The 26,887-nt window shown below is 41.7% G+C and overlaps 1 protein-coding gene across 3 annotated transcripts in view; it reads right to left on the bottom strand.

The window, feature by feature from the left end:
- KIF13B (kinesin family member 13B) overlaps positions 1-24,158 on the bottom strand; it is a 210,024-nt gene extending 185,866 nt beyond the window's left edge. For 2 of the 3 annotated variants that reach the window (XM_010807728.4, XM_015472410.3), the window contains exons 1-2: positions 23,734-23,968; positions 5,261-5,354 (exon numbers count right to left, since the gene is read on the bottom strand). In XM_010807728.4, coding sequence (XP_010806030.3) covers positions 5,261-5,354; positions 23,734-23,953 — 314 coding nt within the window. In that variant the 5' untranslated portion in view covers positions 23,954-23,968. Of the gene's footprint in view, positions 1-5,260; positions 5,355-23,733 lie in introns of all 3 variants that reach the window. The other variant, XM_002689472.6, reaches the window with a different exon arrangement.
- Between the last annotated feature and the right edge of the window lie 2,729 nt (positions 24,159-26,887).

Raw genomic sequence — 26,887 nt, 5'->3', positions numbered from 1 at the left:
GTACTCAGACTGAAAGCTCTACGAGCAATATATACTCCCCCAAATTAGTGTTTTCAGTTCACACTCAGGACACTAGGTCATTCCATTAGCAGGCTCAAAATCCCTGCACCTCTGACTCATCAATATCTTTCCCACCCTAGTAACAGCATCTCCTAGAGATGCTTAAGAAACATCAGATCAAATCAGATCAGATCAGTCGCTCAGTTGTGTCCGACTCTTTGTGACCCCATGAATTGCAGCATGCCAGGCCTCCCTTTCAATCAGCAACTCCCAGAGTTCACTGAGACTCACGTCCATCGAGTCAATGATGCCATCCAGCCATCTCATCCTCTGTCGTCCCCTTCTCCTCCTGCCCCCAACCCCTCCCAGCATCAGAGTCTTTTCCAATGAGTCAACTCTTCGCATGAGGTGGCCAAAGTACTGGAGTTTCAGCTTTAGCATCAGTCCTTCCAAAGAAATCCCAGGGCTGATCTCCTTCAGAATGGACTGGTTGGATCTCCTTGCAGTCCAAGGGACTCTCAAGCGTCTTCTCCAACACCATAGTTCAAAAGCATCAATTCTTCGGCATTCAGCCTTCTTCACAGTCCAACTCTCACATCCATACATGACCACAGGAAAAACCATAGCCTTGACTAGACGAACCTTTGTTGGCAAAGTAATGTCTTTGCTTTTGCTTATGCTATCTACGTTGGTCATAACTTTCCTTCTAAGGAGTGAGCATCTTTTAATTTCATGGCTGCAGTCACCATCTGTAGTGATTTTGGAGCCCAGAAAAATAAAGTCTGACACTGTTTCCACTGTTTTCCCATCTATTTCCCATGAAGTGCTGGGACCGGATGCCATGATCTTAGTTTTTTGAATGTTGAGCTTTAAGCCAACTTTTTCACTCTCTTCTTTCACTTTCATCAAGAGGCTTTTGAGTTCCTCTTCACTTTCTGCCATAAGGGTGGTGTCATCTGCATATCTGAGGTTATTGATATTTCTCCAGGCAATCTTGATTCCAGCTTGTGCTTCTTCCAGTCCAGCGTTTCTCATGATATACTCTGCATATAAGTTAAATAAGCAGGGTGACAGTATACAGCCTTGACATACTCCTTTCCTATTTGGAACCAGTCTGTTGTTCCATGTCCAGTTCTAACGGTTGCTTCCTGACCTGCATACAGATTTCTCAAGAGGCAGATCAGGTGGTCTGGTGTTCCCATCTCTTTCAGAATTTCCCACAGTTTATTGTGATCCACACAGTCAAAGGCTTTGGCATAGTCAATAAAGCAGAAATATATGTTTTTCTGGAGCTCTCTTTCTTTTTCCATGATCCAGCGGATGTTGGCAATTTAATCTCTGGTTCCTCTGCCTTTTCTAAAACCAGCTTGAACATCAGGAAGTTCACGGTTCACATATTGCTGAAGCCTGGCTTGGAGAATTTTGAGCATTACTTTACTAGCATGTGAGATGAGTGCAATTGTGCAGTAGTTTGAGCATTCTTTGGCATTGCCTTTCTTTGGGATTGGAATGAAAACTGACCGTTTCCAGTCCTGTGGCCACTGCTGAGTTTTCCGAATTTGCTGGCATATTGAGTGCAGCACTTTCACAGCATCATCTTTCAGGATTTGAAATAGCTCCACTGGAATTCCATCACCTCCACTAGCTTTGTTTGTAGTGATGCTTTCTAAGGCCCACTTGACTTCACATTCCAGGATGTCTGGCTCTAGGTCAGTGATCACACCATCGTGATTATCTGGGTCGTGAAGATCTTTTTTGTACAGTTCTTCTGTGTATTCTTGCCATCTCTTCTTAATATCTTCTGTTTCTGTTAGGTCCATACCATTTCTGTCCTTTATCGAGCTCATCTTTGCATGAAATGTTCCCTTGGTATCTCTGATTTTCTTGAAGAGATCCCTAGTCTTTCCCATTCTGTTGTTTCCTCTATTTCTTTGCATTGATTGCTAAAGAAGGCTTTCTTATCTCTTCTTGCTGTTCTTTGGAACTCTGCATTCAGATGCTTATATCTTTCCTTTTCTCCTTTGCTTTTCGCTTCTCTTCTTTTCACAGCTATTTGTAAGGCCTCCCCAGACAGCCATTTTGCTTTTTTGCATTTCTTTTCCATGGGGATGGTCTTAATCCCTGTCTCCTGTACAATGTCATGAACCTCATTCCATAGCTCATCAGGCACTCTATCTATCAGATCTAGTCCCTTAAATCTATTTCTCACTTCCACTGTATAATCATAAGGGATTTGATTTAGGTCATACCTGAATGGTCTAGTGGTTTTCCCTACGTTCTTCACTTTAAGTCTGAATTTGGCAATAAGGAGTTCATGGTCTGAGCCACAGTCAGAAACATAACTACGTCAATAATAATAAACCTCAACATTTACAGAACACTTCACAAAGCACTTTAAGGATTACTAATTTGATTTTCAGGAAACCCCCCTATGAAACAGATGAGGTAGGTATCACACAGACAAGGCTCAAAAAAGGTAAAAATAACTAACTACAGGGCTTCCCTGCTGGCTCAGTTCAGTTGTTCAGTCGTGTCTGACTCTTTGCGATGCCATGGACTGCAGCACGCCAGGCCTCCCTGTCCATCACCAACTGCCGGAGTTTACTCAAACTCATGCCCATTGAGTGGATGACAACTCATCCTCTGTCGTCCCCTTCTCCTGGCTTCAATCTTTCCCAGAATCAGAGTCTTTTCCAATGAGTCAGATTTTCGCATCAGGTGGCCAAAGTACTGGAGTTTCAGCTTCAACATCAGTCCTTTCAATGAATATTCAGGACTGATTTTCTTTAGGATGGACTGGTTGAATCTCCTTGCAGTCCAAGGGACTCTCAAGAGTCTTCTCCAACACCACAGTTCAAAAGCATCAATTCTTCAGCACTCAGCCTTCTTTATAGTCCAACTCTCACAGCCATACATGAACACTGAAAAAACCATAGCCTTGACTAGATGGACCTCTGTTGGCAAAGTAACGTCTCTGCTTTTGAATATGCTATCTAGGTTGGTCATAACTTTCCTTCCAAGGAGTAAGTGTCTTTTAATTTCATGGCTGCAGTCACCACCTGCAGTGATTTTGGAGCCCCCCAAAATAAAGTCAGCCACTGTTTACAGTGTTTCCCCATCTATTTCCCATGAAGTGATGGGACCGGATGCCATGATCTTAGTTTTCTGAATGTTGAGCTTTAAGCCAACTTTTTCCCTCTCCTCTTTCACTTTCATCAAGAGGCTCTTTAGTTCTTCTTCACTTTCTGCCATAAGGGTGGTGTCATCTGCATATCTGAGGTTATTGATATTTCTCTCGGCAATCTTGATTCCAGCTTGTGTTTCTTCCAGTCCAGCATTTCTCATGATGTACTCTGCATATAAGTTAAATAAGCAGGGTGACAATATACAGCCTTGACATACTCCTTTTCCTATTTAGAACTAGTCTGTTGTTCCATGTCCAGTTCTAGCTGTTGCTTCCTGATCTGCATACAGATTTCTCAAGAGGCAGGTCAGGTAGTCTGGTATTCCCATCTCTTTCAGAATTTTCCACAGTTTATTGTGATCCACACAGTCAAAGGCTTTGGCATAGTCAATAAAGCAGAAATAGATGTTTTTCTAGAACTCTCTTGCTTTTTGGATGATCTAGCAGATGTTGGCAATTTGATCTCTGGTTCCTCTGCCTTTTCTAAATCCAGCTTGAACATCTGGAAGTTCACACTTCAACTATTGTTGAAGCCTGGCTTGGAGAATTTTGAGCATTACTTTACTAGCGTGTGAGATGAGTGCAATTGTGTGGTAGTTTAAGCATTCCTTGGCATTGCCTTTCTTTGGGATTGGAATGAAAACTGACCTTTTCCAGTCCTGTGGCCACTGCTGAGTTTTCCAAATTTGCTGGCATATTGAGTGCAGCACTTTCACAGCATCATCTTTTAGGATGGTGGCTCAGTGGTAAAGAAATCTGCCTGCCAATGCAGGAGACGCAGGTTCGATCCCTGGGCCAGGAAAATTCCCCTGAAGTAGGAAATAGCAACCCATTCCAGTAATCTTGCCTGGGAAATCCCATGGACAGAGGAGTCTGGTGGGCTACAAATTATGGGGTCACAAAAGAGTGGGACACAACTTAGCAACTAAACAACAACAAACTGCCTACGATAAGATAAGCAGGGATTCAATTTCCTATTTTCTAACTCCATGTCATGTGCTCTTTTCAACTTAATTCAACTCAAAAGAACTTCATGGAGTGCCTTTGGGTGTACTTTCGCAAACAACGCTGTCTCTGCAAGTACTCTGCAGCATCTGCTTGGCACAAAGCATCATGGTGGGCACCATGCGTTCTCCACTGTCAGAATGGCACAAAAACATCTCTGATAGCTGATCTCTACAGCCAGTCCTTCCCCACTCTGATCCACTCCTGACACTGCCATCCAACAATCTTCCTAATCCACTTCCTTAATCACAATAATTCAAAAACTGTCAAAGATGACAACTTCCCATAAAAAGAGAGGCCAAATCTCATCTGCTTCCAAAGCCTTCTATAAAGTGACTCTAACTTACCTGGTAATTTCCCTGCACTTGCTAAGAAAAACCAAATTAATCTCTTCCTTCCTGTCCACATTCGCTTTCTTTATACCTTCCTGCTCTCCCCTTTGGTTCATATGTTCACTCAAACCCAGAAGTGAGGCTCAAGTATTTCATCCCCAACTCCTGACAGAGAGTCCCTTCCTTCCAAGACCTTAAAATTTACTGCTGAGCTATAATTAATAATTCAAAACAATACACCATAATTAAATTAGGTGGCACAGATTATAGCTCACAGGGACCTTAAGGAGAGGAATCCAGTAAGGGCTGCAAGAAAGTCTTCAGGAAGAAAAGAACACTTGAAATGGGTTCTGACCAATAGACTAGGATAGGAACTGGCAGAAGTAAAAACCACCCAGGATGAGCAGCAACTGAAAAGCCTTCCCTTCTTCCCTACTTCTTCCCATTTACATCTCATCTAAGCCTCCAGCCAATATCATCTCCTTCAGGAAGCCTTCCTCAGGTACTAACCAACATTCTCTTCTCCGCGCTTCTATACCATCACTGTCCCACCCATGACACTCGATCAGGCACTCAGTCCTTCCATATTATATTAACAAACCTCATCTCACTGATCTGGCAGCAATATGTCTCCACGTAGAAAGCACTCAATATTTGTTCAACTAAATTCAGTTCAGCAGCCACTGTTGCCTTCTGTCTTTTAAAAACCCATCAATCCTAACACTGGTTCTTAGCTTACCGGGCATCGCCTTTGGAAAGGTCGGTATTTACAGGATTGAGAATGACCTTGTTTGCGTCTACATCCACCACACATTTGGTGTGCAAGTCAATTTCTGCAGATTGAAAAAAGAAAAACAAAAAATGAGTCATTTTTGAAGCAATCTATGTCAGAAAAAGCATTTGACCCAAAAGAAAAAAAAAAATCCAACACTCTTTCAGAACAGAAACACTCAATGAACTAGAAATAGACAGGAACTTCCTCAATTGACCTGATAAAGGGCATCTAAAAAACTTGCAGCTAACTTCACACTTAATGGTAAAAACCTGAACAGCCTACCTACTAACATCAGAAATAAGACAAGGAGATCTACACTTGAAACACAACATTTTAGATCAATTATACACCAACTGAAAAAAAAGAAGACAAGGATGTCTACTACTGAGCCTATTCAAGGTTGTACCAGAATTTCTGGTCAGGGCAGTTAAGCAAGAAAAACTAACATAAGGCATCCCAACTGAAAAGAATAAATAAAACTACCTTTATTTGCACAAGATAGGATGTTATATATAGAAAATCCTAAAGAATCCACTAAAAAGCTACTAGAATAAACAGGTTTTGCAAAGTTGTAGGATATGCAATCAATACACAAAAATCAGTTGTTTCCATACACCAGCAATAAAAAATCCAGAAATGAAGTTAAGAAAATTTCATTTATAACACTTTTGATTCATTTGTATCAAAAAGATTTAAATGCTTAGGTAAAATCTTAAAAGAAGTGCAAAACATATACACTGAAGAGTCCAAAATATTGTTGAAAGAAATTAAACACTTAAATAGAAAGAAATTATATTCATGAAGTAAAAGACTTAATACTCTTAGGATAGCAATAACTCCCCAATACAAAAACTCAAGGCAATCCCTATTAAAATCCCAGCCGACTTTTTTTTTTTTCTTCCAAAAGTTAACAAGCTGATCCTAATTCTATGTGAAAATGCACGAGACCCAGAATAGCTAAAAAAAAACCTTGAAGAACAAAACACAAAGACAGCACTTGTCAATTCTAAACTTACTACACAACTCGAGTAATCATGGTACCAGTAAGAGGACAGATATGCGGTCAATGAGACAGAGAGTCCAGAACTACAGCCAGATTTATGGCCAAATAACAACAGTGCCAAGAAAATCCAGGGGGGAGTACAGTCATTTCAACAGACGGTGCTAGCACAGCCTCATCAAAGTGAAAACTGCTGTGCTTCGAACGATACCATCAGGGAGTCAAAAGGTAATCTACAGAATCGAGAAAATATGTGTGAATCATACATCTAATAAGGGACTTGCATCAGAAAATACAAAGAACTCGTACAACTCAATAATTTTAAAATGGGCAAAGACTGGGACCTCCCTGGTAGTCCGGTAATTAAAACTCCATGCTTCCAGGAGGCATGGGTTCAATCCCAAGCTGGGGAACTAAGATCTCGTATGCCACATGGAACAGTCAAAATAATAAAATAAAATCGGCAAAGATTTGAACGGACACCTCTCCAAAAAAAAAAATACAAAAATGGCCAATGACCACAAGAAAAGATGTTCAACATCATTAGACAATGGGGAAATGCAAATGAAAACCACAAGATACCACTTCATACCCACTAGCATAACTAACCTAAATGACATGTAACTAATATAAATACTGTGATATTGCAATTAAAAAAAGAAAAAATAATAAAAGTGTAAATTGGATCATGTCCAAAAAAAGCCAGGTAAGTATAGGTGAGGGCATGGAAAAATTGGAACCTATATACAGTACTGGTGGGAATATAAAATGGTGCAGTCACTTTAGAAAACAGTCTGGCAGTTCCTAATGGTAACACATTAGTAACCTAATGGTTACACATAGAATTAGCATATGACCCAACGACTCCCACTCATAGAGATACACCCAAGAGAAACCTATGTCCATACAAAAGTTTATACATGGAAGTTCAAAGCAGTGTTATTTGGCTATTCATAACAGCTAAAAAGCTAAAAAGTGGAAACAACTCAAGTGTCCTTCAACTAATGGATGGATAAATGTGGTATATCCTTAAAACAGAACACTACTTAGCAATTAAGTAGGTACTGATACATACAGTGGCAGACTTTACTTTCCTGGGCTCCAAAATCACTGCAGATGGTGACCGCAGCCATGAAATTAAAAGACGCTTGCTCCTTGGAAGAAAAGTTATGACCAACCTAGATAGCATATTCAAAAGCAGAGACATTATTTGCCGACAAAGGTCCATCTAGTCAAGGCTACGGTTTTTCCAGTGGTCACGTATGGCTGTGAGAGTTGGACTATAAAGAAAGCTGAGTGCCAAAGAATTGATGCTTTTCAACTGTGGTGTTGGAGAAGACTCTTGAGAGTCCCTTGGACTGCAAGGAGATCCAACCAGTCCACCCTAAAGGAGATCAGTCCTGGGTGTTCATTGGAAGGACTGATGCTGAAGCTGAAACTCCAATACTTCGGCCACCTCATGAGAAGAGCTGACTCACTGGAAAAGACCCTGATGCTGGGAAAGATTGAGGGCAGGAGGAGAAGGGGATGACAGAGGATGAGATGGTTGGATGGCATCACCGACTCAATGGACATGAGTTTGATTTAAGCTCTGCGAGTTGGTGATGGACAGGGAGGCCTGGCGTGCTGCAGTCCATGGGGTCACAAAGAGTTGGACACGACTAAGCAACTGAACCGAACTCATACATACTAAAACATAGATGCAGTTTGTGCTAAGTGAAAGAAGCCAGTCACAAAAGACCATATATTGTAAGATTTTACTTATTTCTAACATTCAGAACAGGCAAATAGAGACGGAAAATAGACTAGTTATTACCTAGAGCTGAGGCGTGACTGCCAGCGGGTATAGGTTTCTATTGGGGGGTGATGAAGATGTCCTAAAATTGTGCTGATAGTTTTCACAACCGCATGAGTGCAGTAAAAACGACTGTTGCGGCTGAACTGTATGAAATTGAACTGCATCTTAGAGTTTGGGTTTTTAATGTACACAGGCCACATCATGTTCTCTTATTTTCACATTCCTCTACATTTCTGACCCAAAGTATGCAACAGTTTCTGTTTGCCTTATCTCTACTACGCAAAGATATGCTCTAACGCAAGAAACTGCGCTCCACTGGAGTCATTTTGTATTTTCCTAAGAACCTTGGCCAAATGTCAATGTCAAACGCATTACAACTTTAGAGTATTCCCACTGCCAGGAAAGAGGATTTATTTTTTGTTTGACTGCTTTAATTTACGTAACTGAGACAAATGAAAAACAAACAAAACAAAAATTTCCTTTCCCGTCCTACCACAAAACTCAACTTTTCTCATATCAGTTATTTTATCAATACATTTGTTTGCAAAGACATATTCTATAAATACAAAAAATTTAGTGGTCGGGCTTTTAGCCAATACATTTTTTAGGCAAAGAGAACTGAAAAGAAAACAGAGCTATGTTTTATCCAGGTGTGGAAGACTAACCCCTGAAGGCTTATATTTCACTGTGGTCAACTAGTAGTAAAGTCTATTTCTAATACTTGTGTTTAAATCCACTCTATACTGTCACAGAAATGCTGCAAGAAAGCCTTAGTCACAATGAAGAAACTTTTCAAGCCCTTATCTTTACTTCTTCCTTTCCTTAGGCCCAGGCTTCCCAGGAGGTCCCCAGGTAAAGAATCTGCCTGCCAATGCATGAGACACAGGTTCAATCCCTGGATTGGGAAGATCTCCTAGAGAAGAAATTAGCAACCCACTGCAGGATTTTTGCCTGGGAAATCCCATGGCCAGAGGAAGCCTGGCAGGCTACAGTCCATCGGGTCGCAAAAGAGTTGGACACGACTAAGCATGCACACAACACTCCTTAGGCCCAGAGCTCAAGTTTGCACACATCGTACTTTGTTAATACCACCCCTTTATGACCTCTGACCATGCTGTGGCCAGCCCCAAATGTGTATACTATACACAAATGCATTATCAAGCCTCCGGAAATTGTACTGACTCAGAATCTGCTATCTCACCACCCACCACAAAGACAGATATTAGTTTCTTGCAAGAACGTCTGGTCTGAGCAAAGGAGCTGCATGTATAGTTCTGTATCAGAAGTGCACATCTAAAATGCATGCCTGCAAAGCTGTAAATCAAGTACTTCCCCCACCCCCACCAGAGTTTTGCCTTCATTTCAGATGATCTGGAATTGAGAAAGGATTCAAACATTTTCCTTCAATATTTGTAGGCTTTTCTCCTATACTCTTCACAGCTCCTCCATCTTACCCCTCATGACTTCTCTAGATACATTAATAATTTGAAAACATTTAGTGGCATGATTAAGGAACTAATTCCCAGAAAATCCTTTATAATTCAAAGAACTGCTACTGCTAAGTCGCTTCAGTCGTGTCCAACTCTGTGTGACCCCATAGACGGCAGCCCACCAGGCTCCCCCGTCCCTGGGATTCTCCAGGCAAGAACACTGGAGTGGGTTGCCATTTCCTTCTCCAGTGCATGAAAGTGAAAAGTGAAAGTGAAGTCGCTCAGTCGTGTCCAACCCTTAGCGACCCCATGGACTGCATGCAGCCTACCAGGCTCCTCCATCCGTGGGATTTTCCAGGCAAGAGTACTGGAGTGGGGTGCCATTGCCTTCTCTGTTCAAAGAACTATCCAATAGCTAATATAGTCAACCTAAGCTCATTTTGTCCTAAAGAGGGCAACCCGAACAAAAGTCTCTACATTTAACCCTCTGGAGGTGGCCTTTAAAATTATAAACAACTATCTTCACTTCTTTATTGCTCAGTTTTTATTATCAAATAAAATTCCACCCCAGTGCTGTTACAAGAAGGTTTTCCACATACTGTTTAGAATATGGGTGGAACATCCAGGACACACATCCAAGCAAATAAGAGCAATGAAGAGAGTTTAGGGTCAGATTCTCTGGTTGCTCAGACGGTAAAGAATCTGCCTCCAATGCAGGAGACAGGGGTTTGATCCCTGGGTCGTGAAGATCCCCTGGAGAAGGGAATGGCAACCCACTCTAGTATTCTTGCCTGGAAAACTCCATGGACATAGGAGCTTGGTGGGCTATAGTCCATGGGGTCGCAAACAGTCAGACATGACTGAGTGACTAACATACACAAAAAATTAAGGGTCAAATATATGAAAAGCATTTTACATCTAGATGTCATCAATGCTTAAATAAAATTATACTGCTTCAAAATTCTAAATATGACACCTTCTCCATGGAAAACTTCTTGCTCTATATTTCTTAGAAAGCAAAGAAAGTGAAAGTAAAGTCGTGTCTGACTCTTTTGCGACCACATGGACTGTAGCCTACCAGGCTCCTTCACCCACGGATTTTCCAGGCAAGAGTTCCGTAATGGATTTGCTATTTCGTTCTCCAGGGGATCTTCCGAACCCAGGGATCAAACCCGGGTCTCCTGCATTGCAGCAGACCCTTTACCGTCTGAGCCACCAGGGAAGCCCCTTAGAAAGCAAAGCCATGATTAAATTGCAATGCCAATTCCTTCTTTTTGAAAGATTTTTTTTAAATAAATTATAAGAATACAAAAAAAAAAAAGAAATTGCAATGCCAAATTTAGGCCTTAAATTTAAGCTGGATTTAAAAAAAGAAAAAAATTTAAACACCTACCAAAAATCCAAAAGATAAACACCTTCCTCTTAGTCTGGAACAACACTTTGGTTAAAAAGATAAAAGATCTAGCTGTTATGCTCTACCCGTGTAAAAACAGTGTGAAAGTGAACATGAACACACATGAACACCCATGTTCACAGCAGCATTATTCACAACAGCTAAAAGGTGGAAGCAACCCGACTTTCCATCAATGGATGAATGGATAAACAGAATGTGGTGTGTGTGTATATATATGTATATGTATATATTTTTTTTCCAATGGAAAATGATTCAATCTTTAAAAAGAATGAAATTCTGCTAAAACATGTATGAACCTTGAAGACATTGTATTAAGAAAAATAAACCAGTCACAAAGGATAAGTTTTGCAGGATTCCACTTGTATGAGACACTTCCAGTAGTCAAAGTCAGAGATAAATAGTGTGACAGAAGCTGCCAGGGGTGGGGCTGAAGGGTCCACAGGGAGTTAGTATCTCACGGGTATGGAGTTTCAGTTCTGCAAGATAAAAAAGTTCTAGAGATGGATGGTGGTGATGTTCCATAACAATGTTAATGTACTTAATGCCACTGAACTGTACACTTAAAAGTGGTTTAAGATGGTCAATTTTATATCTATCTTACCACAATAAAAAAATAGTACTAAATACTCATCATTAGTATAATAAGTAACACATGGACAACAGCTTACTTCCAGGGAAGCATAAAATAGTAAGATTCGTATTTAATCAGCACTATGTCTGAAAAGCAATAAAAAATGAGAGTGATCCTAGAGTACTGCTGTAAGTGCTGTAAGTTTATGTTATGACTAATCAACTTTTACAGTACTCAGAACCAATGAACGCTTTGATGTATCCACGGTCCTTAGAAAAAGACGGACAGATAGAAATTTACTCCACTAACATTGAAGACTCCATATTATTTTCCAAACAGGATCTTTTTCTAGGTCAAGTTCCTCAAGATGAATAAAATATTAACAGCTGACAATTCAGTTTACTCAGCCAGCAAATTAGTCACCTTGTAAAAGTGAATAATAATTTGAAATGAGTCTTTCTTCAATGCGATGGCTCTGTCTCCAATGACATCACAGTCAAAGATGGGCAGGGCCTGGGAGACTCCCTTTACATAACTCATGTTCTGTCTGGGGAGATGCATCATTCTCAGAGCGGACAAAATAATTCCGAGTTGTCCATTCAGTAATCTGCCTAATTCTCCAGAAAATTAATAATAATTTTCAGACCAAACCTACTCAGAAATACAAATAAACCTCCCTTTACCTATCTATAACTTACTGTTAAATTCACAATTGTCCATTTTTAAAAGGAAGATAGTAAATTATTGATATCTGTAAGAGTCACATCTTAGATTGCAAATTTTGCATGCTTTATATAGTTCTATTTTCAATAATCTGTGTCATAAACTTAGTATTTTTACATGTCTGTGTATGGAAGAGCTTGTTTTCCCAAAGGGAATGTAGTAGTCTTATTAGAATAGGAAATAAGACTTATAGTTCTTTACTATAATTACAAGTGGCTTGGGCCCCTTTTGAGGCACACTGACCCAAGGAGAAAAAGAGGATGTGATGCCAGGGAGGCCTGGTGAGCTGCAGTCCACAGGGTCACAAAGAGCTGGACACAACTGGACACGAACAATGACCCAAGCAGAAAAAAAGGGATGTGATGCCACACAGGAAAAAAAAACAAAGTAGTAGTTTGCTTTCTAGTAAGAGATGTATAAAATATCCTAATCACCTACTTCTATGTTTTTACCACTGAACATGAGAATCTATTCAATAAACAAAAGATAAAATGTAACTGAGTTCTAATACGGCTAAAGAAATAACTGAGGACTGAGGGAAAATCCTAGACAAGACGCCTGGTAAGGGGAAGAGAGATGATAACACCAAAACAACTGAAATACTCTTGAGTCTATTTTCAAGAAACCAATCGACTTCACAGGGTTAGGAAGTAGGTCTTTAAAAATGTGGAAGGCAAAACCAGAATAAACAAATTTATCTTGAAAAAAGAAGAACCAGAAAGACCAGTGTTACCAGTTTCAAACTTACTACAAAGCTATACTAATCAGACAGTGGGGTACTAACCTAAGAACAGACATATAAATCAATGGAATAGAACTGAGAATCCAGATATATGCTGTCACACTTATGGTCAACTAATTTTCAACAAGGGTGCCAAGACAATCCAAGGGGAAAATATGGTCATTTCAACAAAGGGCGCTAGGATAATTGTGTATCTACATGCGGAAAGATCAAATTGATTTCTACCTCACCCTCATTCAAAAAGTAATTCCAGGGTTTCCTGGTGTCCTGATGGCTAGGATTCCGGGCTTCTGCGGCCAAGGGTCCAGGGAACTGACATCCCATAAGCCACACAGCCAACAAAAATAAATTTTAAAAACTAACTCCAAACAAATCAAAGACCTAAATAAATGCATCAGCTAAAACTATAAAACGCTTAGAAAATATACACATTAAATCCACATGACTGTGAGTTAGGCACTGGTTTCTTAGCAATCAAATCAAAAGCGCAAGCAACAAAAGGAAAAACCAGATAAATTGGACCACATCAAAATGAAAAACTTTTGTGCTTCAAAGGACACCACTGAAAGAATGAAAAGGCAACCCACATGCTCAAGAAAATATCTGCAAATCACATATCTGTTACAGGACTGGCATCCAGAACATATAAAGAACTCTAAGAATTCAATAATAATTAAAAAAAAAAAAGATAACCCAATTTAAAAAATAAGAATAGGGTTTGAATAGAGATCTCTGAAAATATATACAAATGGCCAACAGGCACATGAAAAGATGCTTAATTAAGATTATTAGACACTGGGGACAAGCAAATCAAAAATCATAATGAGACTCCACTTCACACCCATTAGGATGGCAATCAAAAAGAAGGACAATAAAACTGACGGGGAAGACATGTAGAAACTGAAACCCTCACACATTGTTGGAGGCAATGTAAAATGGTGCAGTAACTCTGGAAGACCGTCAAGCAGTTCCACAGAAGTTAGAGTTACTACATGACCCAGAAATTCCACTTCTATGTGTATACATACGCAAGAGAAATGAAAATACACAATAACTTATTATTACATTACACAAATGTTCATGATTCATTAATAGCCAAAAAATGGGAACAAGCCAGATGCCTATCAACTGAGAAGGGGCATCCAAGCGCAGCACATCCACGTCACAGAATATTGCTGTGCTGTGCTTAGTCACTCAGCCTGATTCTCTGGGACCCCGTGGACTGCCGTCCGCCAGGCTCCTCAGTCCTTGGGGATTCCCCAGGCAAGGATACTGGAGTGGGTTTCCATCCCTCCTCCAGGGGATCTTCCCAACCCAGGGATTAAACCCAGGTCTCCCACATTCCAGGCGGATTCTTTACCATCTGAGCCATCAGGTAAGCCCCACAGAATATCATTCAGCCTTAAAAAGGAATGAACTGTTGATTCATGCTACATCATGGATAAGTCCTAAAGGACTTATGCCAAGGGAAAGGAGTCAGATACAAAAGTCCATAAATCATGTGATTCCATTTATATGAATGTCCAGAATAGGGAAATCCACAGAGACAAGAAGTAGATTAGGGGCTGCGGGGAGAGGGGAGGAGATGGGAGTGGGGGTGGATGGAGAGTAACCGCTAACCAGAGAGTGTCTCCCATAGGGATGATAAAAAATGTTCTGGAATCCGATAGTGGTGATCATTGCACAATTCTGCAAATACACTAAAAGCCACTGAATTACACACTTTTGATAGGTGAATTCATCTCAAAACAGCTCAGAAGGAATGGTCCCACCACCATCGATGGATGTAAACTATGGTTCAAGTCCCTCAGCCACACTTCTAGTTAATCACGACTTTGAAGAACCCAGCCAACCCAATTCTCACTCACAGTTAATAACCTCACATTCTACCTCACCAAGAAAATCAAACACTCTAAGGCTTCCCCATTGTATAATTATCCTCTTCCCTCTATATTTCAAAAATTCCCCACTCTATTGACTATTTCTCTCTATTGATAAAAAGGCTCAAACAATTCCCAGTCTTGGGTTGGTGGGGAGCGGGGGGGCCTGTTGCTCATCTCCAGAAGACCATTCTTTACCATGGCTTTCTATATGGCATTTCTTGAAAGAAAACTCACGTATGCTCACTGCCTCCATATGAGCACACACACTGATTTCTCGGCCCACTACCAACACACCAACAGGAATTCATTCATTCAGTCAAAATTATTCTTCTTCCATTCTTCACCCTGGGCCACCACATTCCTTTCACCTGCTTTTCCTTACGCCTGTCTTCTCAGCCTCTATGACTTCCTCCTTCAGGAACATGCCTTGATTTGGTATTCTATAAGATCTTCTAAATATAGTAACAACGTCCAAATCTACCCGAAAGTCCAGTCCCTTATTTTCAGCCTCCTGTACAACAGCTTTCTCGATCCACCCCTTGGCTGCACTTCAGAACCTAAAACTCAACAAGTCTGTTACATTTCTTCCAGGCATGCACTACATCTTATCTGAAGTTGTAGGTGCAGTGGGTGGCACGTGATCAGCACTGACTAAATACGGTTGAATGTCTAACAATAGAGCTCATAACTGCCCATACCTCTACCTTAAAACCTGCTTCTCCCACATTTCAGATCTCAATTGGTGACACCAGCACTCATTCACTTAGTCATCTAAACTGGAAGCTCTGCAGTCATCCCAAATTTCCTAGGGCTTCCCCTATGGCTCAGTTGGTAAGAATCCGCCTGCAATGCGGGAGACCTGGGTTCGATCCGTGGAGAAGGGAAAGGCTACCCACTCCAGTATTCTGGCTTAGAGAATTCCATGGACTGTATAGTTCATGGGGTCGCAAAGAGTCGGACACAACTGAGCAACTTGCACTGTATTTCCTAAATCCTGGCTGCTTTCACACCTTGAAATGCAAGGCCACACAGGCACTTTGCCTCGCCCACCTCTCAGGAGTGCGGTCCCAGCCAGCAACTTCCAGGACAAATAGCAGGTTTGCTCACCGCTTAAGAGCAATAGGGTTCCCCAGCTCAGTGCTCCTCAGATGCAACCCAAACCCACTGATTGCTCAGCATCCACATTGCTGGACCCCTCCACATCACTCCTGTGGGATCTGCAGGCAAAATCTGACCCCAAAGTCCTGTGTCTTTCACCAGCATCCATCTAACAGCAACAAGCTCATGTATCAGCTTGTGAGCAAGGTAAAGATGCAGACCTTAATTTCTCCTCCGAGAGCATCTCTGTAACAGAGCCACTGCCCCTTTCAAAAACCTAGACATTTGCGACACCACAGATGGACTCCGAGGAATGCACTAAGCAAATCAAACACGGTATGATTTCATTTATATAAAAAATATAAATATGAAGAATATAAAACAAAACTCACAGACACAGAGGACAGACCAGTGGTTACAGAGGAGAAGAGGGCTGGAGGCTGGTAAACTGGGTGAAGGGAGCTAACGGTTTGGTGACATGGTTACTAGACTTATTGTAGAGATCACGTTTTAAGAGTTAAGTTGTACACCTGGAACTAATATGTTACACACCAACTTTACCTAAAACAAACCTACAGTCACTGCACCCCTTATCCTGTCCGAGATCCCCCCTGAATCTGCCTGAGCCTCACTTCAATAACTTCATTCTGCTCTGCTCCCCACAAACCTCTTGATTTCAGTGAAGCCACCTTCCATCACTCCTCTCGTCCCCCACTCGCCACATTCTTCCAGCTTTTCCGAGAAAGCACAGAATTTAAAGGCTGTGGCTCCAGAGTTCAACTGCCCAGATTCCAATCCTCCGTTCCTCTACCTGATAATCATGTGATTTGGTGCAAGCAGTAACTCTGTCCAAGTTTCCATTTTGTCTGTAAAATGAGTTATCGTATAAATTCTCCTAGCATTTTTGGAAAGATTGACCAAAATAATCTAGTTCAGTACTCTCTTTAACTGTTATTTACACAGATACTGTATGCTTCCTGTTGTTTGAACTTTTACAGCTAAATTCCCCACTGTTCTTGCAAATATCTGGCTAATTCCTGCATCCACCTTTTGCTAAGTTCAACAACTCATGCTATGCACCCCACTTGCCTTGTCTTCCTCCTGGTCAATTGCCTTCAACCCATTCCTCATCATTTTCAAGTCCCACCCCCATTTCTTTAATTCATAAGACACTGTTGGGACTTCCCTGGCACTCCATGCTTCAAGTGCAGGGGGCAGAGGTTCAAATCCTGGTCAGGGAACTAAGATTCCACACGCCGTCTGGCAAGGCCAAAAAAAAAAGCACTATTGCTGACTTGTGTACTATATTCTTGTGTGTGTCTGTGTGAACCCACCTGCCAGTGAAAGAGACATAAGAGACTTGGGAAGATCTTCTGAAGGAGGGCACAGCAACCCACTCCAGTATTCTTCTAGAGAATCCCATAGACAGAGGAGCCTGGCAGGCCACAGTCCATAGAGTCGCAAAGAGTTGAACTGAAGCCAACTTAGCAAATAGCATGCATGTACTGTATCCTTATAACTGACTCACCTTGTGTACCTCTTACTACCAACCAGACAGTACGTTCTGTTGGTCAAAGATCATGACTTATGCTTTTCATATATCGTGCACATCTTTGAAAATTACGCAAACTCAGGAATGCAGCATCCCTCTAAAGATCATCATGTCTGATATAGTAGTAAAAGCACAAGCTTTAATGGCAAAACAGGAGAAATTCAGGCTTCAAAATCCTGGTTTTGTAATTCTGGGCAAGTTACCTAACTTCTCTGAGATTGTGTTCAATAGAAATTCTGTAACCACCTTTCAAACTTATTTCAAGAACAATGTATAAAAAGGAATGAACTCTGTAGCTCACAAATAGAAAACTCTCAAAAAGTAGCTATTATTTTTTCCTCCAATCAACACATGTTAAATTGAATAGGCTAATTCATTCCGTCTATTAGTCATTCCGTCGTGTCTGACTCTTTGTGACCCCATGGACTGTAGCCTGCCAGGCTCCTCTGTCCATGGGATTCTCCAGGCAAGAAGACTGGAGTAGGTAGCCATTTCTTCCTCCAGGGGATCTTCCTGACCCTAGGATTGAACTGGGTCTCCTACACTGCAGGCAGATTCTTTACCTTCCGAGCCAATACCAGCTTTTAAAGATACCACCAGCTTCTGAGAGTTAAAGCCCAGTACCAGTTAATTTGTGGACTTCATGTCCCTTACACCAGCCAGTTTCAGACACTTTCCTAATGATTACACTGCTTCTGCCTGCCAAGCTTTAAGAACATGCTCTTTTGAATACAAAGGAAAACTGATCAGCGAGCACAGAGATCAATAATAAATCCATTTCCACCCAGTAAGCAGCTCAATTCATCTGCTTAACCAATAGTTTTGCCGGTGGTTTCTTCCATCTTCAGAACTTAAGAAATGGAAAAGCTGTCACTGGTCACTGTTTTATGGAAGTGCGAGTCGAGGCAGGGGGGTAGGGGAATGGAGCAGTGGGGAGGGATGAACATAAAATGCCAATTCAAACAAATTTTGATTTGATAAACTTGTACTTTCTTCCCCCAAAGCCTCTGGTCCAATGCATATAAATCCCACTTTCAGTCATTGAGCTGACAGTAGAAACAGAAGAATGTTGTGATAGATGTGTCTCGTCCTCTATTAGCATATCGAGCAGATGCTAAGAGAACAAGAGTCTTCTGTTTCAGAAAATATATCAGAAATTTCCATCCACAGTCACCCCTAATCCCTAACTCCAACACCAGTTATCTCTCTCTGAGAACGCTTCAGAACTAGCAGTGGGTTCCAAGTCAGAAAATACCTTCCTGTTTCAAACAGATCCTCCCGCCCCTTGCCTTCCCGGGGATCACCATGTGCTTCCTCACTGACCACCGGGGTCTTCCAACAGTCCTTCCAACAGGGTCCTCCTACAGTCCCAGTTTCGCCTTTTTATTATTATTATTGAAGGATAATTCCTTTACAGAATTTTGCTGCCTTCTGCAAACCTCAACACGAATCAGCCATAGATATACATACGTCCTCTCCCTTTTGGCCCTCCCTCCCTCATCTGTCTTCGGATTCACGCCTGCTCACTTGGTGTTGACTGGTCTCCTTCCTCTCTGGTGGCTTCGTTTTTCACCACATTGCCCAGCGATGCCCCGAATCAGTTTACCTTACCCAGGCTTTGCAACCTGCCCTGAGATCTGGCTATCTTTCTCATCATGCTTGAGTCTTGAGACCCACACAAAGTTCTATTAATAAAAAGCTGAACGGGGCACATGGACCTGCCACCCTGAAGCTAGACTTTTGGGCCCCCTGCAGCCTCGCCTGATCTTTCTAATCTCACCTGTCTCTTGTCCCCTTGACAGAGCCCTCCTCCCTGGCAGGCTTACCTCAACTCTGAGCCTCCCCTTGTGCCTTTGCTCTCAGGCCGTACTTCCTTCTCAAAGAACCAATTTCCCCTACTCCTCTCTTCTCCCACGGGAAACCTGTTCCAACCACAAGCTCCCTCCCTCCACAGAGAAGACTTCCCTAATCACCAGGCTTTGAGGGATCTTTCTAAATTCCTACATCTCCCTCTCATACACCTGGCATTTAGTCACTAGCAATCTGCTACAGGTGTTTTTACCTTGTAATCCTATCTTTTCATAGGACAGTCATTTCCTCATGAGCATACAACATAAAGCGCACTGTATTTATTTCGTTTGTCTTGGCCATGCCACGGAGCATGCAGGATTTCAGTTCCCTGATCAGGAATCAAACTTGTGCCCACTGCAGAGGAAGCCCAGAGTCCTAATGAATGAACCACCTAGGAAGCCCCACTGTAAAGCACACGTTAAAAATATGAATGCTCTAATAGCAGCCAACACTAAGAGAAAGTGTTTAGGAAATAAAATTCCCCCAACAAGAACACCCAATCTCATTTTTCCACATTTCTTTCTAGCCCTTGCCCGTTCCTGTTGGTATTTTTACATAGTAGTACTATAATAGTAGGTCCAGCCATACAGTTACACATACTGTTTTACATTCTGCTTTTTCTAACACAAGGAAGTCTTCCTTGTTAAATGGTTTTGATTTTCATCATTTTTAACGTCTATAAATATCTTATCCACTGAGATAGTAGACTGTAATTCACTTAAGCACTGACTTCTACTTGACATTAGTCTTTGTATCTTTCACCATAATGATGATTCTTCTCCGTGACTTTCACTGCATCAAGTACTGAAATGCAAACCAAACCCTTGAGAAATCCCTGCTAAAATAAACGTATTGACCATGCTTCCTAACACCCAAAATAACCCATTTCACTGTTTTTTTCTTCTTTCTAGCTAAATTTCTAATGTAATTTTTGGTTTCATCACACCTCAGGTTAGGTAGACAGCAAATACATTTCCCAAACAGTTTTTTACCTAGATTTATTTTGATAGTTAATCTCACACACATTTAAGCCACAGGAAGTCCCTTGAGGGAAGGCAATAAAATCCCATACTATCTAATATAAGGTAGGCACCTGGCAGGCATTCAATGAATATTAAATATTTTTTAAGCCATCTAAAGTTATAAAACATCAAATTACTGAACAGGAGATGTCGCTGACCTAACTAGTGCCATCAGTTATTCGTGTAAAACTTCGGCTCATTTAATAATTAGATTGGTTAATAATGTATGAACAGGTGTTCCTTACAGTACACAGAACACAGCCAGGTTACTTGGTGAGCTATACACGTCTCAGAGATGACATGAAAAGACAAACAAACAGAACTGCAAACAGAACTCCCAGATCTCATGACAAAACAAGCTTAACCCCTTTGACTTCAGCTGTTCAAGTTCATACTTCAGAGGAAGAAAAGCAAAAAAACAAAAAGTCGTAGTATTAAAACTATGTAAAATTACACAGGCATGTGAATACAAACTGAAATGAAAATAAGAAAACGAGTGTGAATTGTTATGGTGAAAGAATGTTGGAGACTTCCTCCTTTTTATTGTTTGTTTTCTTAGTATAATGTTAAAATGTATAACAAGAAATATATTCCCGACAAATGCATATTCATTAATCATTACAATTCTTGCTATTACTGAAGTAGACCTAAAGCTGAATGTTCAAATAACTAAGTTCCCCAAGCCCACATAAAGTTTAGCAAATGGAAAGAAACCAACCATCCACCTTAATACCTAAGCCCAGTCAGATACTGAATCACATGAAGAACTTAATGGTACACTAGAAACTTTTTGCCAATTTAAGATTTTCCTCAACAGGTAGCTAATGGGATTCCAAGAATCATTCAGAATGATACATGGCAGAAACCAACACAATATTGTAAAGCAATTATCTTCCAATTAAAAAAAATTTTTTTAATAGAAGAAAAATAAAAGAGAAAAATATTATACAAAATAAGTAAGTCTTTATAGAGTAAAACTACATCATCCCAGGAATCCAGTCTCATCTCATTCTCACTGGTGAAGAGTCATTTCTGAGATTGCTTCTGGCACTAATCTGCCAAGGGAGAAACAATTATGACGAAAAGTTTACCATTCACCATAATTATATACTATTACTTAATACATTAGTTTTCCCAGAAGTAATAATTGGTCAAATAATTTTTTTCATAATTACTGGAAAGGAATATGGCTTGGTTTTAGCCTTTTTAAGCAAACTCTACACAGCAGTTTAAAAATCACTGGCTTCAGAATTCCACTCCATTGTATTCCACTAGATCCTCGAGATGTATGTAAATGACTCCTTTAGGACAAAACAGAAATAGAACCACTTTTAATTATCTATAACAATCACTGAAAAAAAAAAAGTCCACATGCACTCAGGAACTGTAAGAGATGGCACTAAATCAAAGAGGCAGTTTACCACAAATAATGCACTTCTATTTAAAGGGTAAAGGATCTATGCTTACACCTTAATTTTAAAATGAGTTCAAAAGAACAGCTAACGTCTACTCCAAAACTGTAAGTATTACTCTATGCATCCCTTGAAACTCTAATACTGACACTTACAATCTAATCAATGACTATGTGTAAGTAAAAAGGATAGTACTTCCCCTGGAAAACTGAAATTCAAAGCAGCGGGAGGGAAAGAATGAAGAATTTTAATTGAGAGTTAACTGCCTCTTTTTAGCACTGACATTTCCCAAGTTTTCGGTGAACAGGAAATTTTTTAAATGTGCTGAAATCACCCTTACAGAATCAAATCCCAGCTACTTTGCCTTTTCTGTGGCTTCGTGTTTTGTTTTGTTTCTAAATCACTGTGATGGTAATATGCTTGAAATGAACTGAAATAAAGCTGCCTGAACTGCTTTAAGACCAGAAGCTTTCGGAAACTTTCATGGTTCATCTAAGTTCTTTCATTTTGTCAGAGTGTGCAGCTGGTGAGGCCAAGACTGAAGACCCAAAACGTGCACTCTTTGAGAAGGTAAAGTAGTTAAGTTCTTAGGGAAAAATTCTTGTGTGTCATCTGACAGCCTTTAGCCAACCAAGCAACGACAGGAGGAATCACCAACTCAAAAAAAAAAAAAAAAAAAGCCAGTGAGTCAACCTGTTGATCTGTGTGTCTCAACATACAGCAAAGACAACCAGAAAGCAAACCAATTTCTACACAGACCTAAACCACACTGAACTATGAACAAATAAGTTGTGAAAACGACTTAATGATTCTGTTACTTACACGAATATTCGCACTGAGAGCCTTACCAATTGAAAAGTCATCTCCTGGGACTCTAATGATTTTTTCCCCCCCACCCCCCCCCACTAGTATTACCTGGTATAGGAGGTGTTTTCAATATCTCATTTAAAGTAACTTGTCCCGTCACGAGCCTAGTTAAGCATTAAAGCCAAGGCCCAGCCCACCTCTTCTGACTTGAGTTAGGCTTTCTCTACTCCATCTGACTCTTTTCTAAAGAGGATTTAAAATGTACTCGGTTTATCTGCTTTCTCTACCCTCCCTGCAGAATTGAGAGAATGCCTGAAAGATACAATTTCACAAGAATCTTGGCACCTAAGCTATTTATTGTTGAGAGATGACGAATATGACTTCAAGCAAAAGCAAAACTTTCTCAACAGTCAAAAAAAAAAAAAAAAGGCGGGGGATGGGGTGGGGGCGGGCAACTCCTCTCCCCAAGTTCAATCAAAGTATTTACAAGTCTTTCTGACCGTCCAGGTTAAAAGGGATATTAAAGTGAAACACCAAAAGGAAGGAGTTTTTCTCTAGAGCGCTTTCTCAGGAATAAGCCCAACTCCCTGCTCTCTTTCCTGCCGCGAGCCACGGGGGTGCGGGGTCTGGACGCCTGGGCCACCGACGTGAGGCCTGGGGGTCCCCGGCTGTCCCGGCCAGGCCGGAGGGCGAGGACCCCCGGGGCGGGGCCGCTCTGACAGCTGGAGGGCCGCGAGCAGGGGCACGCGGGGCACGGGACCCGGGACCGGGACCGGACCGGGTGGGGAAGGAGGAAGCGAGCCCGGGGCGCTGGATGCGGGCGCACTCCTAGAAGGGCAGGGAGACGGGAGGGCGAAAGGGCAGCGGGGCGGGAGCACCGGCGGAAGGGCAGCGGGATGGGACGTGGAGCCCGCGGCGCCCCGGGACTCGGTGCCGGCGAGGGGAGGGGCGTCCCGCGCAGGCGGGGCGGGCGCGGGGGACGAGGTTTCGGGGTGCGCTGGCCGCCCCCTCGCCCGGACGCGGATTTCAGGGGCGGGGCCGGCCGGACCCCACACGGCGGCCGGGGCCAAGGGAAGGGCGCGCCAGGCACCTGCCGCCTCCGCCGCGGCGGCCCCGGGCGATCTGGGCTCTCACCTCTTCGGTTCATGGGCCGGATCCGGACGGCCACTTTCACTTTGGAGTCTCCCATCCTGCCGCCGCCGAGGTTCTCGCTCGGCTTCCGTCTGCCGCGGCCACCGGGCAACTCTTTGGGGCTGACCGGGCGGGAGGGGGCTACGGGCGAGAGGGGCGGGGCAAGGGCGGGGCCTGTGGAGGGGTGGGGCCGGCCCGGGGCTCCCGGCGCGCCCCGCTGCATGACGGGACTTGTAGTCCCCGTCGGTGGTCTCGGGTAGGCCGGCAGGGCTTCGGGCGCGCTTCGCTCTCTGGAGCTTGTAAAATACCCTTCTGCTTCAACGCCATCCTCTCCCTTGCGGTTAGTACTGAGACATAAGCTGTCGATGAGCTGATACCTCACCTGAAAACAAACAGTTGAAAAATGGCATTGGCGACCTTGCGACCTCTTTCAGACTCATTTCCTGCCAATATTGTGTTTGATCCCAGGCTCAAATTATTTCCTCTGCCTGGATTGCCCTCCCCACCTTGTTTGCTGAAATCACCCTTGAAGGCAAAGCAAAAGTTACCTCTTCCAGAGATCTTCATAAATCCACAGGTTATCCTATACCAGCCACTCCCTGTCCCAGTCAAGACCTGGGCTCAAGCATCAAGCGGGGTTCAAATCCATCCTTAACAGTTTCCAGCTGTGTGGCCAGACAAGCAATTTGACCACTCTGTGCTTGTCTTTTGCATATTTAAAATGAAGACGATGAGAATGCCTACTGTATAGGTTCCTAGTCAGGTTCAATGAGTTAATACAGATGAAGCGCTTAAAACTCCCTGGCACATATGTGCTTAATAAAAGTCATTATTTTGTTCAGTTATAACATTTATGCTGCAACACTGTCTCTCCTATTTTGTATTTTAAAAACTATATGTTATATGTGTAACCTAGCCTGTAGTAGAGACTCGGTAAACATTTATTACATCAATGAATCAATGAAGTCACACTAAAATGTGGTTTTGTTAAACCCTAGCAGAGATGCTACCTGGTAGCCTGTGGGCAAGATGGGGCCTGCAAATATGTCACATCTGGCCCAATGGAATTAGCCAATGCATGAAAACTGGGAAGTTTTTACATGCAATGCTGGGCCTACATTACATATTAGGAATACTGATAGAAACTGAATAGCAGTGGCCACCTTTATAAGAGGCAGATCTGCTTGGATGTGTTTAAATGATAGAACAGAACTCAGAACAGTTTTACAGATGAGTAAACACAGAAAGCTGGCAAGATTTGCCCTTGGGCCAACCATCCTATTGTTGAAAGAGCTTCAGTACAAATAAGAGTTGTCCAAAAGTTTAAAAACATCTCTAAGAGATGTTTAGTATAATAAAGAGATGTATAGTAGGAGGAACCATATTCAATATCCTATGATAAACCATCACAGAAAAGAATAAATATATATGACTGGCGGACTCTGCTGTACAGCAGAAATTAACACAACATGAAATGAGCCTGATACAAAAAAGAAAGCAGTGTATGATTGCACTTATATGCGGTACCTAGAATCATGATTCAGAGACTGAAGGTAGAATGGGGGTTGCTAGGGGCTGAAAGGAAGGGGAATAGGAAGTTAGGGTTTCTCTTTGGGAAGATTAGAAAGGTTCATCAACAACTGAATGGACATGAGTTTGAGCAAACTCTGGGAGATGGTGAAGGACCACAAAGCCTGGCTTGCTGCTGTCCATGGGGGTCGCAAAGAGTCAGACACACCTGAATGTCGCAACAACAGCAGCAACAGGTGCTTCCCTAGAGATCCAGTGATTAAGATTCCGTGTTTCCAAGGCAAGGGACACAGGTTTGATCCTTGGTTGGGGAGCTAGGATCCCACATGCCATGCAGCATGGCCAAAAAAAAGAGGTTCTAGAGATGGATGGTGGTGATAGTTGCACAAGAATGTGAGTGTATTTTATGCCATTGAACTGAACACCTACAAATGGTTAAAATGGTACATTTGGTAGGTATGTTTTACCACAACTAAAAAAAGTAAATCAGTATGTTCTACACCTGAAACTAATATGTTAATTATACCTCAATTTAAAAATAAGGATGGAAAAAGATTCAAGATAGAAAATGCAATCCCAGAGGCACTCTTTACAGGTAGGGAATTTCTTTCTTAGGGGCATTTCCTCTGAGATTTCAGAGGATCTTCTCAGCTGGACAAAATCTTTTAATTTTCACAGCCCAGTAAACAAATAAGGAGAACCAATTTAGATTTTCCAACTTTTTAATTTTACTAAGTAAATTCTTTAAAAATTAATAGACCAACAAATTGCTATTTACTATCAATATCATTCTTTAAAAAAAAAAAAAAGACAGGTCACATAGAATGTATTTTTATATTGAAATAATTTCTTGGCTAAAAAAAACCTCACTGCTACACTTTTGTCCTTATTTGGCATTGAAAACAGCTTCCCAGGTGGCTCAGTGGTAAAGAAATCTGCCTGCCAATGCAGGTTCAAACCCTGGGTCGGGAAGATCCCCTGGAGGAAGAAATGGCAACCCACTTGAGTATTCTTTCCTGAGAAACCCCATGGACTGAGGAACACTGAAAAAACATTGTTGTGGCCCTTGGACTGACACCAGAGTTTATTCTGGACTGAAACATATTTCCTATTAACTATCTCACAATATGCAAGTTATAACAAATAAAGGTTTGAAGTGTGCCGAGGTTCCTGGGCATCCACTGTTCACTTGATACCTCTTTTATCATCTCGTGGTCTGGTATTCTCATCTGTTTAAGAATTTTTCACAGTCTGTTGTGATCCACACAGTCAAAGGCTTTGGCATAGTCAATAAAGCAGAAGTAGAAGATTTCTGGAACTCTCTCGCTTTTTAGATGATACAGCTGATGGTGGCAATTTGATCTCTGGTTCCTCTGCCTTTTCTAAATCAGCTTGAACATCTTGAAGTTCATGGTTCACATACTGTTGAAGTCTATCATGGAGAATTTTGAGCATTACTTTGCTAGCGTGTGAAATGAGTGCAATTGTGCAGTAGTTAGAGCATTCTTTGGCATTGCCTTTCTTTGGGATTGGAATGAAAACTGACCTTTTCCAGTCCTGTGGACACTGTTGAGTGTTCCAAATTTGCTGGCACATTAAGTGCAGCACTTTCACAGCATCATCTTTC

The sequence above is a fragment of the Bos taurus genome, chromosome 8 (assembly GCF_002263795.3).
Source record: "Bos taurus isolate L1 Dominette 01449 registration number 42190680 breed Hereford chromosome 8, ARS-UCD2.0, whole genome shotgun sequence".
Lineage (NCBI taxonomy): Eukaryota > Metazoa > Chordata > Mammalia > Artiodactyla > Bovidae > Bos > Bos taurus.
The sequence above is the reverse complement of the archived record's forward strand: the minus strand, read 5'-3'. Positions and strand labels throughout refer to the sequence as shown.